We start from the raw sequence: 14,757 nt of genomic DNA on the forward strand, positions 1-14,757 counted from the left end.
ACAAGTGATGGCTGCTGCTCGCAAACCTTGCGAATATGTCGGACCCGAGGAGAGCCCCCTGATTCTTAATATAGCGATGAGTGATGCTTCTGGGAGTGCCAGGTGTGGGCGCGAAGCTAAACAATGTTGGACGGTGAAGAAATATGAAGATTATAACCCGTTTGGATGACGCAACTTGTGAAAACACACTTGCTGATGGGGAGGAAATGCTCACTTTTCCCGCTCTAACCCTTTTGCTGATGACGTATATCAAAGCCAGTGTCACGAAACAGGAAGTACTACACACAGTTGCTCAGCCCCTTCCCAACTATTGCAAATGACAAATTCGAACCCATTCTCCTCTGACTATATGGAACGTCTTATGCATAACACACCACAATTTTTTAAGCCAGAAGAGTGTAGTCCAGGGGCAGCTGGAGACATCCAGCAAACTCTTCTTTGCACTCAGTTCCGCTCAAAGCTACCAACGAGGCACTGTTCGCCTCGCCAACCCCTCTCTGACACTGAAGAGGGAGATGAGCCGATGGAAAGGATCCCGATGTTACGACCAGGCCAATATGACGGCACAACCACCACCATGGAGGGAATTCCTGCACAGGTTCAAATGTTGTGCAGAGTCCAATCAGTTGTCTGGAAAAAACACGACTAAACAACTAAAGTTCTGCTTCGTTGGAGCTGCGGGGGCTATCATCCAACCCAATCCTCGCTCATCTAAGTGGGACTACCACCGTTTAGTGGATGAGCTGGAAACTGCCCATCTCCAGACCATGCAGCTGCAGTTGCTGTGGAGCTTAGGCAAAAGATGCGTAGACCTGGTGAAGCCCTCCATGCATTCCGGGATGACATTTATGACAGAGTAGCTGTGGCGTACAGTAGTAACAGGACAGAGAGCGAGCAAGACTCCATAGCTGTCAAAGTGTTTATGAATGGGGATAGGAGATGCGGATGTAGTTCAGAAACTGCTAGAAAGGCGCCCAGCAACACTTGCCCAAGCAAATGAAATAGCCCGCTGCCAAGAGACCACCAAAAGGGCTGCGTCATATGTCACCAAGGCCAGGCGGCAGGATGCCCGCCACGTTGTCGAAGGGTGATCACGTACTGCTGTCGTACGGGAGAATGATGACGGTACTGCTCCTCAGCCGGTTCCTCCTCCAGTCTGTGTGGCCCGCTCACACCCTCAACAGTGAACCAGCGGAGAAATTTGGAAAAAAAAAAAAAATCGTTACAAGTTTGGTGCCACAACTGTCATGGCTGGGGCCACATCCAGAAAGAGTGTCCTTCCGCTCAACACATCACCAGGACGTCACAATTGAGGAGTACCCCTTGCAACAGTCCTGAATCAACAATGCACCAACTCAATTCCCAGGAGAGAGAAATGTGTATAGCCGTGCAAATTTACAAGCTGAAAGTATGTCCAGTGTTGGACAGCAGGGCCCGAAGGAGTGTGCTACTTCTACATTACTACGAGGCTATTCACCCACAAATGAGGCCTCGCCTGCAGCTTTCGACTGTTAAGACCTTGATGGGTGTGGGACCAGGGGACGTGCCTGTGCTAGGTGAAGCCCAAATCTTTGTCAATCTCTGTAATAAGGAAGTTATCAATGATTTTATAGTGGCAGATATAACAGGCAATGAAGTAGTGCTCGGGCATCCCTTCCTCATTCAAGATGAGGCTCACCTTGACTTTGGCAGGCACCACATCATTCTTTTTGATGAACATGTGCCCTACTACCATACAGACCCAGGCCAAAATGACTGGCGGTGAGGATAACCAAGACTGTTGCAGTGGAACCGGGGTGAGAGTATATTGTGAGAGGCAATGTACACAGGAGTGTGGCAGCCCAAGGAGACATGATGCTTAGCCCCATCAAAGGTTTTGTTGAGAAGCACAAAGTCCTCATTCCCAGAGTCTTGGTCAACACCAGGCCGTCCAAGGTTGTACCTCTTTGCCTTTATAACCCTGGCAACAAGACTGTGATTATTAAAGAAGGTGCCGTTGCTGGGCTGCTCCAACCAGCCGAAGTTGTGCAGTGTGGCACCAGCTTCCGAGGCACTGGCTAGCTCGCCTGTGGTCCCTCTGCACCTGCAGGAACTCTATGCAAAGAGCACCACCGAGCTCCATAACCACGAGCAATTTCAACTTAAGCATTTGCTTTGTAGTTATGGGCACCTGTTTTCATCAGGGCCTGCTGACTTGGGGCGAACCAATCTGGTCCAACATGACATCCTGACATGCCCGGGTGCCCGTTTTTCAACAATCGCCACAGAGGATGAGGAGAGAAAAACCACAGGATGCGGACAGGCAGATACCCGACAGCCTGGAGAATGGTGTCGCCCAAAATAGCAACAGCATCTTGGCCTCCCCCAAAGTTCTGGTACGTAAGAAGGATGGAACTACTGTCTTTGCGTTGATTACAGAGGCCTTAACGAACGCACCATAACTGACGCATATCCGCTACCCCTTATCCAGGATACGCTGGATACACTCTCCACTGCCAAATGCTTCAGCACGTTGGATCTCGCATAAGGCTACTGCCAGGTGGAGATGACACCAAGAGCCCGCAGAGCAGCAGCCTTCTGCACTCGTACTGGCCTCTTCAAGTGGAATGTCATGCCGTTCGGACTGCAATGCTCCAGCAACATTCCAACGGCTGATGGACCGCGTACTGCTTGGCATGCGGTGGGAGACCTGCCTGATCTATTTGGACGACATCATTGTGCTGGCCAAGGATGTACCGGAGATGCTTCAGCGGTTGGGCCAGCTATTCGAGCGACTCCAGCAAGTTAATTTGAAATTGAAACCAGCCAAATGTTGCCCATTTCGTCGCCAGGTTGCATATCTGGGCCACTGAACCCAGCAAAGTGGAAAAAGTCAGAACGTGGCCCTTGCCAGCATCGATCCAGGAGGTCCGACGCTTCATCGGACTGGGTTCCTACTACCGCCGGTTTTTAAAGGACTTTGCTTGGATTGCCGAACCACTGCATAATTTGACGAAGAAGAATGCTCACTTCCAGTGGCATTCAAAGCACCAAGCAGCTTTTGATGAGCTTAACGGTCACCTCACCTCAGCCCCTGTCCTCGGCTATCCACTGGACCATGGTGACATGGTGCCAAACACTGATGCAGGTGATACATTCCTTGCTCTCATAAATCCAGCAAGGGACAGAGTGTGTACTGTCATATGGCAGTCTTAAGCTGACAAAAACTGATCAGAACTACTGCACCACAAGATGAGAACTGCTCGCAATTGTTGATTTCACATCCATTTTCGTCAGTACCTCCTTGGACGTCCTTTCATGGTGCGCACTGATCACAGCAGCCTGCACTGGTTGACAAAAATGAGAGAGCTGGAAGGACAACTAGCTCGTTGGCTTGAGAACCTGGCCAAATACAACTTTGAGATTTACCACCATCCGGGTCAGGTGCACACCAATGCTGAACGCCTCACTAAAAGGCCATGACGACAGTCCTGCTCCTGCAAAATACAGGCTCCATTTACGCTTCCTGGAGGCGTCACTCATCAGTCAGTCCAGTGTAATGTGGACTCTGACCTCAGCTCTCTGTTGCCAAGTCCAGTGGGGTGGGAGCGCTTCCGCTTGATACGGTAACTGAATCCAGTGGGGGTGGAGGAACTGCCGGCTTTTACAGAACTGTGTTCAGTGGGGGTAAGTCAAAGCACCCCTTCACCTGAGACAAAGATTTTGACCCATAACGGTCCGACTAATGTATACATTGTAAAACTGATTGGGAAGAATCCTGGTACTGCTTCTCTTGTTTTCTGGCTGAACCATGGGGGAGCTGAGTCAAGCCCAGGATGCGGAGACTGATATTGCACCCAATATGATACTGAATGAAAGACAGTCTTCCATGGGCGGTGGTTTCGCCATAAAGTCCAGCTGTCAAGGTGTACTGGTCTCAATGGAAACAGCTATACCTTCAAAATGGGGTTCTGGTCCGTCGCTTCTCCTGCCTTAATGATACTGAGTTCTACCCACAAATCGTGCTGCCACGCAAGCGAGAACCGGTGGTGATGAGTAAGATAGACGAAGGGCCTGTGGGTGGATATTTTGGAGTTGAGCGGACCATGGCCTGACTAAGAACGCAATACTACTGGTACCGAATGAGGGAAGATGTTAGTCTCTGGTGCCAAACGTACACCAGCTCTGCATCCGGAGCCCGCTCCCATAAAAGACCACAAGCTCCAATGGGATCAGTCTGAGTGTGAACGGCAATGGAACGGATCGCCCTGGACATTATGGGACCGCTGAACGAAACTGAATGCAGAAACTAATAGTGCTGGTGATACAGGATTATTTTAAAAAGTGGACATCGTACATTCGGAGCATTGTTGAGATTTCATGCGACAGTAATTCGCTTTGTTGATACTCGCCATTTTTGGTTTTGCCCACCAGTGAGAAAAAATACATGATTCGTGGCGTCACTTCCGCAAACAACTGGTATCTTTCTCTCTGAACTTGAAACGTAAGCTTTAGTGTACACTTCCGACTAATTTATACACATATCGAGATAAGTTTGTAATGTAGCGCCGGAGAAAAGGAGTCGGAGGCGGAGTGTCGGACACAGCAACACAACTTGCTTTTTGTTCGACATCAAAACACTACTCGCATAACGGCGGGAACTCTGTTAACCTTTACTCCGGCAGCGCAACAACAAAAACAGTCCGTGCGGAACCCCGCACCCCAAATCGAGGTCCCGCGGGTGAGTTATGTAAACACCACAGTAACATTTATATCCAACAGTACTGTATACAACCTGCAATACATAATAATAGTGATAAACTGCGATTGTGATGATCGTGATACAAAATAATTGTGATGAAGCTGTGATATACGCCTGTGATACTGAAATATATTTGGGATAGAAGCCTCTAATACACCTAGATGTAATACTCCAAACACATTAATAGAAATTGTAATTATATATTTTCCACATTCATAATTATAATAATTAATTATGAAGGTTAAACTGAAACACCGTTACCTGTGAAACGTTACTTTTTTGCAACCGCATGCACGGTTTCGACAGCCAACACAAGAGCACAACAAGAATTAACCATATTCACACCAAAAAAGCTCAACCTAACTTATTCCAATTAAATTAAACGTTATAATGTTCCACAATGTACGATTGTTAGGATGCCAACTTTCACGTGAAATAGTACCCAAAGAAGTGTTTTGCCCTGACCGGAAAACGAAGCTGAATTAACACGTGAAAGGGATCGGTGCGCCATCTAATTTTTTTATTCCACGTCGAAGAAGAGAAGAACAAGAAGAAGAAGAAGAAGAAGAAGAAGAAGAAGAAGAAGAAGAAGAAGAAGACGACGACGACGACCGGGGTATAGTCTTTCCTTTGTATTTTCGTAACAGGAATTTCCAAGATTCGAATTGTAAAGGTGAGGGGGTACATTAATAACAGATATATACATCCTTGAAAGGCGTTTAAGCCATCCGTTTTTTGTAAGTTTTGGTGTGACAACGACTTTTTGTTTCTATTTTTTACTTAGAGAGCTCTCAATCTACAACACGTGCATTTTAAAACTTAAACCAGTGCTTCTCAAATATTTTCTTTCACCTTTTTTTCTTCCCGTACAGGAAAACACACACACTGTAAATAATCATATGGAATAGTCATCCTCTGCATGAATGTATCACAAAATCTGCTCAAATCTGTTCAGGAGCATGGCATTTGCTATCAAATCAAGGTGCAGCCCTTCCTATGAGCTTGGGTATATGAGGTCAAACGTGACGAAATTAGTCCCAAGAAACTTCTTCATTTCACCATTTGTGGCTGGGTTTCCTCTTCTATCATGAAGTGTATAGATTTTGACCACGCGACCTCATCCGGGCACGCAGCCATGTTGGATGCGTTCACTACTGATGCGCCGTTCACTCTATTGCGTTTGGATACTGACTGGAGTTACACAAATGTTCGTACAACTGTTAAAAGTGACGCATGATGGCTAAAAAGTTTTGGAAAGAGATATTTGAAGAAACCATTATGACAACAAGTGTGCTTTGATAATATCGACCCATATGCCTTGGAGAAACACAAATGAAGCAAGAATTTCGAACCGTGGGCATCTGTAACCTGTCCAGACATTGTCAACTATCTCCTCTTCTCGACAAGCGCCTATAACATGGAGCAACTAAAGAATAGACCTTTCCAACCTGTCAATCACTCGTACAATATTAGCCAATCAGATAGCCACCTTGTCCTAACCTCTGGCTTGACACACCCCTGCCGCCATGTTGTCCCACAAACATTACTCGTCAGTAGAGTACACTCGAAAAAGTTAATGTTTTGAAGAAAATGGTCCTCAGATGCGCTTGGGGAAGATGAAATTCTGATTAAATATATTCTGCTAGGTTACAAGGGGTCCGGTTGATTCATTTTCCAAAGCCTAAAACACAGTTGACGAAGTGTCTACGATGGATTAAGACTTGTGGAAGACCACACATAAAACTAAATTTGGACAATATCAACAAACACAAGGCTGTATGTTCGACGGTAAGTGAGGGAGAAGTATTATCTCTGATTTTGATTTAATTATTATAAGTGCTTCACACATCGCAGGAGAACAACTTTCACTTTATTAGTGTATCACTGACCAGCTGAATCTAGTTTTATGCCAAAGAGTCGAGTTAGTGATATGTAAATGCGAGATATCCTGCAAGAGGAATGTCTCTTTGCCTTTTTGTATCACATCAGACTTTTAAGACAGAGCACTGGGTTCGATTACGATTCAAGTCAAATTTTTTCATGTGGTGACTACGGTTCTGACTGAGTTAATCACCATTGTTTAAATGCACTTGTAGAAAATCAAACCTAACTCACTTATAAAGACTACAATGATATTAGTCATGATCTTTCCAAGTAAGAAGTACTCACCCTGCTTTACATGTGCTGTACGATTCCACCATTTTATCCTGTTGGATTTCAATATGAAGTTTGTGAGGCGTCAAACTTTTTTGCATCGATCGCCAGCATTTCACTGTAACTCCGACATTGCGTCCTGCTTTGTCCAAAATCAGAATTCCGTGTACATATCCTTGTGTAAAATAGTTGAAACCTCTCTGTAGAATTCTCTTGGACAAGTCTGACGCATTAGGGAGGGGGTGGGGGGGGGGAGACAGCATTATTATCTTGAATACGTGATAGAGAAGGGACTTCAAACATATTCTATTCAGTCTCCATTTCCCCCCACAAAAACCACACGGCAATATTATCTTGAATATGCGATAGAGAATCGACCTCAAAGCTGTTATGTTTAGTCCCTGTTTTGGAAGCTTGTGGGACATGGGATCTGTAGTAAAGGGGGCGGAGCTTATGATCGCCAGTCGGAAAGGTACATTACAAAGGTCTGGAGGCCAACAACCAATTCATCATGGCTGGGCTTGTGATGTGGCGGTATCCATTGTCAGCAACCTGTGTTTCCACACTGCTAAGGTTAGTGTACCGCACAATGCAATTTAAATATGTAGGCTGAGGCCACTTCATCTTTTAGTGATTTTTGAGAGTTGAAAGAATTCATTCGCGTGATTACAGTCAGTGTTGTGTTAAATTGTTGATTATACCAACGAAAGAAGTGTAGCTCATGATTTTCATTTTTGCAAATGTGCACATGACAATCACTTTGTGGTGGATGAGAAAATCAAGTGCAAGCCGAATGTGACACAGTGAAATAAAGATTAAGACGGATTCAATATAGAGTACAGTGGGGCGGGATTCCATTCAGTTTTTGTTGCTTTTGTCGGCTGACAGAAAATGCAGAATTTGAAAGACATGCATTGCATTCACACACAAGTATTATGTAGGCCCTTGGCCCTAAACTATACTTCTTCACAGAACTTGTTGCTAAGTAAGTGTGAAATTCTAAAAGGTATATAATACCTACCAAAACAAAATACCCCGAGCAAACTGACATAAGGGAATGATTTGGCTGTTAGATCTTCTCTGCTGATATGAGACAGCCACATTTGTCGCCGTTCTCTTGATAACTGCTAATTTTTCTCGCACTGGTTCTTGATCACAACTGGCAGTCGAAAGAAAGACTCTTTCCAACGCCAACTTTCGTGTGAGCAACCTATAACATAGCAGTGCACCCCTATTCATATGCCTTTCTGAACTGATTGCTACTTAGTTATGGTTTGTTGACTCGAATTCAGCCATACAAAATGGCACCTGTTCTCTAAACTGGAAGGTGTGTGACATCAAAACGACAGTGCCTTGTGAAAGTATTTGGCCCCCTTGACCTTTTCAACCTTTTGCCACATTTCAGGCTTCAAACATAAAAACATGAAATTTTTTTTGTCAATAATCAAGAACAAGTGGGATACAATCGTGAAGTGGAACGGAATTTATTTGATATTTTAAACATTTTTAACAAATAAAAACCTGAAAAGTGGGGCGTGCAATATTATTCGGCCCCCTTGCATTAATGCTTTGTAGCGCCACCTTTTTCTGCAATTACAGCTGCAAGTCGCTTGGAGTATGTCACTATCGGTTTTGCACATTGAGAGACTGAAATTCTTGGCATTCTTCCTTGCAAAACAACTCAAGCTCAGTGAGGTTGGATAGAGAGCTGTTGTGAACAACAGCCTTCAGCTCTGCCCACAGATTCTCGATTGAATACAGGTCTGGAATTTGACTTGGCCATTCCAACACCTGGATACATTTATTTGTGAACCTTTCCATTGTAGATTTGGCTTTATGTTTTGTATCATTCTCCTGTTAGAAGATGAATCTCTGTCCAGTCTCTGGTCTTTTGCGTACGCCAACAGGTTTTCTTCCAGAATGGTCATGTATTTGGCTCCATTCATTTTCCCATCAATTTTAACCATCTTCCCTGTCCTTGATGAAGAAAAGCAGGCCCAAACCATGAAGCTGCCACCATGTTTGACAGTGGGGATGGTGTGTTCGGGGTGATAAGTGTGTTGCTTTTACGCCAAACATTTGTTTTACATTGTGGCCAAAAAGTTTGATTTTGGTTTCATCTGACCATAGCACCTTCTTTCACATGTTTGGTGTGTCTCCCAGGTGGCTTGTGGCAAACTTTAAATTAGTCTTTTTATGGATATCTATTGTTCAAGGTGAAAGTTTTTAGGGACGGCCGGGTCTTGGTAGACTTGCAATGGTCTGATACTCCTTCCATTTCAATATGATTGCTATTCAGTGCTCCTTGAGATGTTTAAAGCTTGGGAAATCTTTTCGTGTCCAAATCCACCTTTAAACTTTTCCACAACAGTGTCTCAGACCTGCCTGGTCTGTTCCTTGGTTTTCATGATGCTCTCTGCTCTCTAAACAGAACCCTGAGACTATCACAGAGCTGGCGCATTTATACGGAGACCTGATTACACACAGGTGGATACTATTTATCATCGTCAGTCAACATTGAATCATTCAGAGATCCTTACTGAACTTCTGGAGTGAGTTTGCTACACTGAAAGGAAAGGGGCCGAATAATACCCAGCGAACCAAACTTATTTCAGCAGCTTCCATGCATGATCTTGCTATTTAGGTCAGGATCTACTGCTTGCTAGAGTCGTTGAGGGTAGGAAAATAGATTGACCAGTAAATTTAGAGCTTTACCTTTCGACTCATCTTTTTCACCACGACAAATTGATGGGGAATTCGCGTCACTCCAGACACTGCACTGATATTTGCCAGTGTCCTATGAGAGAGAAAAGTGGTGGCATCAATGAGCAGACTCACTGAAGTACCACATTTTCACATTTCTGTGAAGCAAATGGCAAAACCTATTATTGGCGATCAAAATCTGTGGCTGGATGCCACAAATATGTAACACCGCCTTTTATTATTCTCCAGGTATTTGGTAATTTGATCCACCTGAGAGAGCAAATTATCATTTGATCATTCTGAATAGGCAAATTGAACGCCCTTCGGTATGCCTGAAGCAACTAAAATCAACTTACCTTGCCTTAATGTGGCTGCAGCAACTAAAATGAACTTACCAAAAAAATTGCAATACAAAGCGCATCAATTTCCCTGAAAATTGATACACATCAAATCAGAGTCTCACATGATGCAAATAATGTTCTTCAGCGTCTCACACATTGCTCCCCCGCACCCCTATCCTCCTCAAGCATCACAACGCGACTCCCGCCTTTTGAGAAGTACTGAGTTACAGGAAAGAAACTAGATGTATTGGCAATTTTAACACCCCCCCCCCTCCCCATTTTTCTCTCTTGAAAGATTCATTAGACATAATAAATGAAATGGACATGAAGAACCGAGGTGTTGGCTGCGTGGATGCTCGGCTTCGACAGAGATTGGAGCAGGTATGTTGGAATTATATTATTCCTAAAATATTCTACCTCCCACACTTGGGGAGTGTGGGCGGGCGGAATGGGTGATAGCTGGAATATGGGGAGGTTCCCAGTATCAGTGCTGTGGACCAAGATGTGGCGACCCTCTCTGTGTGGCTGTCCTGCCTGATGAACCTAAAATGCACGAGCTATGCCTCTTATTCACTCACGCTGCACACTCTAACACTAGTAATTGTAATTTTTCTTTATTTCCCCCTCTAGTGGACCTTTCCAATGTTGATGTTAAGCTGCGCCCCCTTAGCCATGTCCCACAAGCTTTCAAAATGGCGATTGAACAGTCTATTCTCTATTGCGTATTCCCGATAATATTGGGGTATGTTTTTTGTCAAATGCGTCAGACTTGTCCAAGAGAGTTCTACAAAGAGGTCTCAACTATTTCAGGGAAGGATATGTACACGGAATTAAGATTTTGGACTGAGCAGGACGCTATGTCAGAGTTACACCGAAATGTTGGCGATCGATGCAAAAAAGTTTGACGCCTCACAAACTTCATATTGAAATCCAACAGGATAAAATAGTGCCCATGTAAAACAGCGTGAGTACTTTTTACATGGAAAGATCACGAGTAATATCATTGTAGTCTTTATAAGTTAGTGGGTGTATTCATTTGACTTGGCTCGTAATCGAACCCAGTGCGCTGTCTTAAAAGTCCGATGAGATACAAATGGGTAAATAGACATTTCTCTTGCACGACATCGCGCATTTAGTCTAACTAACTCGACTCTTCGGAATAAAACATTACACACTTCATTCAACAGGTTTGTGATACACTAACAAAGTAAAAGTTATTCTCCTGCAATGTATAAAGCACTTCTTTGAAACATTAACTTTTCCAAGTGCACGCTACTGACCGAGTATTGCTTGTGGGACAACATGGCGGCAGGGGCGTGTCAAACTAGAGGTTAAGATAAGGTGGCTATCTGATTGGCTATTATTGACGAGTGATTGACAGCTCAGAAAGGTCCATTATTTAATTGGTTCGAGGGGGTAGTGTGGAGTCGGGGAGTGCGGGTGTCAGACTGATTTTCAATACTTCAGTGTTGTTCCCTGGTCCAGGATCCTGCCCAGCCTGGCCCCCAGGATTTTAATGGATTTCACACACTCTTCCCCTTACTTTGAATGCACCATATACACTCATCTCTTGCGGAGCGGTGGGTCTATGGCTGTTCGGCAGCAGTACCTGGCAGCCTGAACACTGGCTCATTGGCCACTTGGGATGCGAGGGTTCACTTGCCTATTGGTGGTGTTCCTGAGGCCCCCCCTCGTTCCCCATATGGCTGCTTGGCGTTGGGGCTTCCCTGTCACGCTGCATGACTGCTCCCTTATTTCTAGTCTTCCGCTACTTCACATAATGCCAGTTTGTGTAAAGTTAACTAATCAGCATTCATCACGGCCCACGCATTCAAAGAGTTCCTGGTCATCATCGGAATACTATACCCATCAGGGTAAATGAAATAATCCAGGGGGAACCGTCCATATCCTGGTATTTTTTTTTTTTTTCCATGTGGGAATAGTGTGCAGGCTTTGATGGTAGATAGGGAAGTTCCTGCAAAGTTTCCTGTGGGAAAGAACCTTTTAAATGGAGTCACGCAAGCAACTCTTACCCTTTGCTAAAACCTAATAACCTCTCGTGATCACATGGGCTCTGGATGCCAGCCAAAGTGTTGAAATGGAGCATGGAACGGATTTCTTGGAGAAAGTGGTAAAGTTTGAGATTGCACATCCTATCCAGTCAGATACTTGTTTTTTTGCTGAGATCACATATCAATATCAAAGATTGGATTGGGATACACCGATGCATAACCCTAATAATTGTTGCATTATTTTGTTGTTTTTCAGTATTTGGCTTCCAGCTGTAGTGAAGTGGATGTATGCACTATAGCTCTAGAACTTCAAAAACAGTACAGGTAAGGGCCAGCACATAGTGACTGACAATTGGCCGTTTTTGTTCCAATTCTGGCAGTTTCTCAACAAGCATGTCATACACCAGTCTAATAACCAGTGATGGCTTGAGTAGCCAAATATTGTACTCAAGAGTACAATTTTAGAATACTAGTATAAAGTAGAATAAAGTAGAAAATGCTAAATTTCAAGAGTAAGAAAGTACTGTAGCAAATGAAACATGAAGATGTCAGTTCGGCATTCACCCCGTGTTACCATGGGAATGCAAGGACAAGGAGACAGTGCATTTGTTGTGGCACTCTTAACATGAACTGGATTACCAACGAGGATGTCTGAGAACATCTGAAGCCGCAAAAAGTGAAGTAGCAAGGGAACCCTATATAATATTTTGAACAGTAGAATTACCATCACTTGTGACTGAATGCCTGTTGAATCTTTGTTCATTGTGCCAACAAAGAGAAGAAAATAAAAATGTTATTGCAAACAATGAGATAATCGCAACAATCTATGCCCACATAACACGAGCAGTTGGACTGTGGGACTTGTCAACATTAAAGGAAAAATGTTCTCGTTATCTAAAACCCGATAGAAGTGGTACCTCGATTTACGAAAATAATCCGTCCCGGAAGTCGTTTCAAAATATTATGTTTTTTTGTAAGTAGAAGTGCATAATTACATGTTCCGTAATTTCTCGTGTCTAATGCGCACACCCCCAAAAATGACCTAAAAAGTCAGGGAAACCTTTTTACCACGTACCACCAATTTGCTGCTATCCATATTCTCAAAATATTGGGAATCATCTATATTTCTGTTTTGCTAGGTTTCCACTTGTATTTATTATTTTATGTTTTTCAAAAAATTGTCCGTACAGCAATCATTAATAATATTCTTTATACATCCTCCATCTTTCTAAATGTTTCTCCGCCTGCTTCCAGTCCCACCTCCACCTTAAATTCTTGTGACACACCTACAGCACATCTCACTGCTGTTCTGCTGCCCTCGTACAAGTCCTGTACTATTCTAACATAGTTCTCCGCCACACCAGACTTGCCCATGCAGTACCACAGTTCCTCTCTTGTTACTCTGTCATAGGCTTTCTCTAGGTCTACAAAGACACAATGTAGCGCCTTCTGACCTTCTCTGTACTTTTCCACGAGCATCCTCAAGGCAAATAATGCATCTGTGGTACTCTTTCTAGGCATGAAATCATACTGTTGCTTGCAGATACTTCTGTCTGACACCAAAATATACATTTTAAAATTATTATTATGAAAACTACATATGATATCACTTTGATAATACAAGTCGGAAAAAGTGAGCTGGGAGTGTTTTATTAAAGCGCAAAGTAGTGAAAGTATGACTCGACATCCCAGTGTCCACATTGTCTGTGACGTTATTTGCAGATGTCACACTGGGGCAGTCGCCATAGAAATCACGTGGTGCCAAATGCAATGGCAGATGAACAGGAGCGATTTTCAGAATTTTCTGATGCCCCTTCTGAGACTGAAGCTCTTTTTGAAGCGAGTGAAGCGACCGGGGCCCATTTTATCATATCGTTTCGAGCCATGTTTAGACGTTATGCTGATCACTTCTACGTAACAACAGACACCCCGACAGACAGACGAGGAACCCGATGAAGTTTTAAAAATGATCCATAATGGTTTTATTTCCTAACCCTTTCTACAAGTCTTGTGTATGTAGCATACTCAGGAGGACCCATGCCTGGCGAAGTAAATATGTCAGGGGTGTCCATACACCGGTGGCCGGTGGGGGTAAGCTCCTTTCTCCTACCTGCCCCAGGTGCAGCCACTCGCGGCCAACCACCTCCCCACCTGACCCACCTCCGCGTCGGGGGAAATGGCGGCCCGCGCCACCTCTAACGGCGTCCCACACACATCCACATATTGAGAACCCCTAAATTACGTACATGACGCGGATCTTTTGTTACGTTCTGAGAGAAGGATTACATCGTCAGACATGGTTTTCGATAATATTCCTTTAAGGACGAGGATGGCTGTCGACGGAGCTTTTTATCAACACTGATGCTTCCGGACAAGTACACATGTACACGGATGCCACACTGCCTTTTTGACATTTCCGGAATATCTGCTGGAAATAACATTCGCTTATTTGGACCATTGGATTCGACTATGGCAGGGGTGCCCAGACTTTTTTATCCCAAGATCTACTTTTCAAGCAGCCAGCCTCTCGTGCGCTACTTAAGATGGCGTGGGGTGGGAGGGTCTGCTCTACGTTGCCCACTGATCTTAAAAAAAAAAAAAAAAAAAAAAAAAAAAAAAAGACTGGATGGCTCATTGGGCACCAAAACTGAATTCGGCATCCGCCATTTTGATACTCCCAAAACAACCATGCCGACCTGTGCAGCAACTAACTGCTTTAATCGCAGGTTTCGTGGCTGTGAGAAAAAAATTCCACGGGTAAGTTAAAAAGGTTTACTGTGACACTTTTAACGTTTGTGTGTAAAGG

General features: G+C 44.1%; 1 protein-coding gene across 15 annotated transcripts in view; it reads left to right on the forward strand.

Moving 5' to 3' along the window:
• Window positions 1-191: 191 nt before the first annotated feature.
• nvl (nuclear VCP like) overlaps window positions 192-14,757 on the forward strand; it is a 167,483-nt gene continuing 152,917 nt past the window's right edge. For 4 of the 15 annotated variants that reach the window (XR_009797373.1, XR_009797372.1, XR_009797374.1 and 1 more), the window contains exons 1-3: window positions 6,389-6,529; window positions 10,235-10,320; window positions 12,208-12,275. Coding sequence is in view for 8 of the 15 variants with exons in the window: in XM_061836665.1 (XP_061692649.1) it covers window positions 6,520-6,529; window positions 10,235-10,320; window positions 12,208-12,275 (164 nt within the window). In the remaining 7 variants the exon portion in view is untranslated. Of the gene's footprint in view, window positions 4,721-5,106; window positions 5,415-6,388; window positions 6,530-10,234; window positions 10,321-12,207; window positions 12,276-14,757 lie in introns of those variants that run through there. The other 11 variants (XM_061836665.1, XM_061836667.1, XM_061836666.1 and 8 more) reach the window with 9 other exon arrangements.

Source organism: Syngnathoides biaculeatus, chromosome 12 (genome assembly GCF_019802595.1).
Source record: "Syngnathoides biaculeatus isolate LvHL_M chromosome 12, ASM1980259v1, whole genome shotgun sequence".
Taxonomy (NCBI): Eukaryota; Metazoa; Chordata; class Actinopteri; order Syngnathiformes; family Syngnathidae; genus Syngnathoides; species Syngnathoides biaculeatus.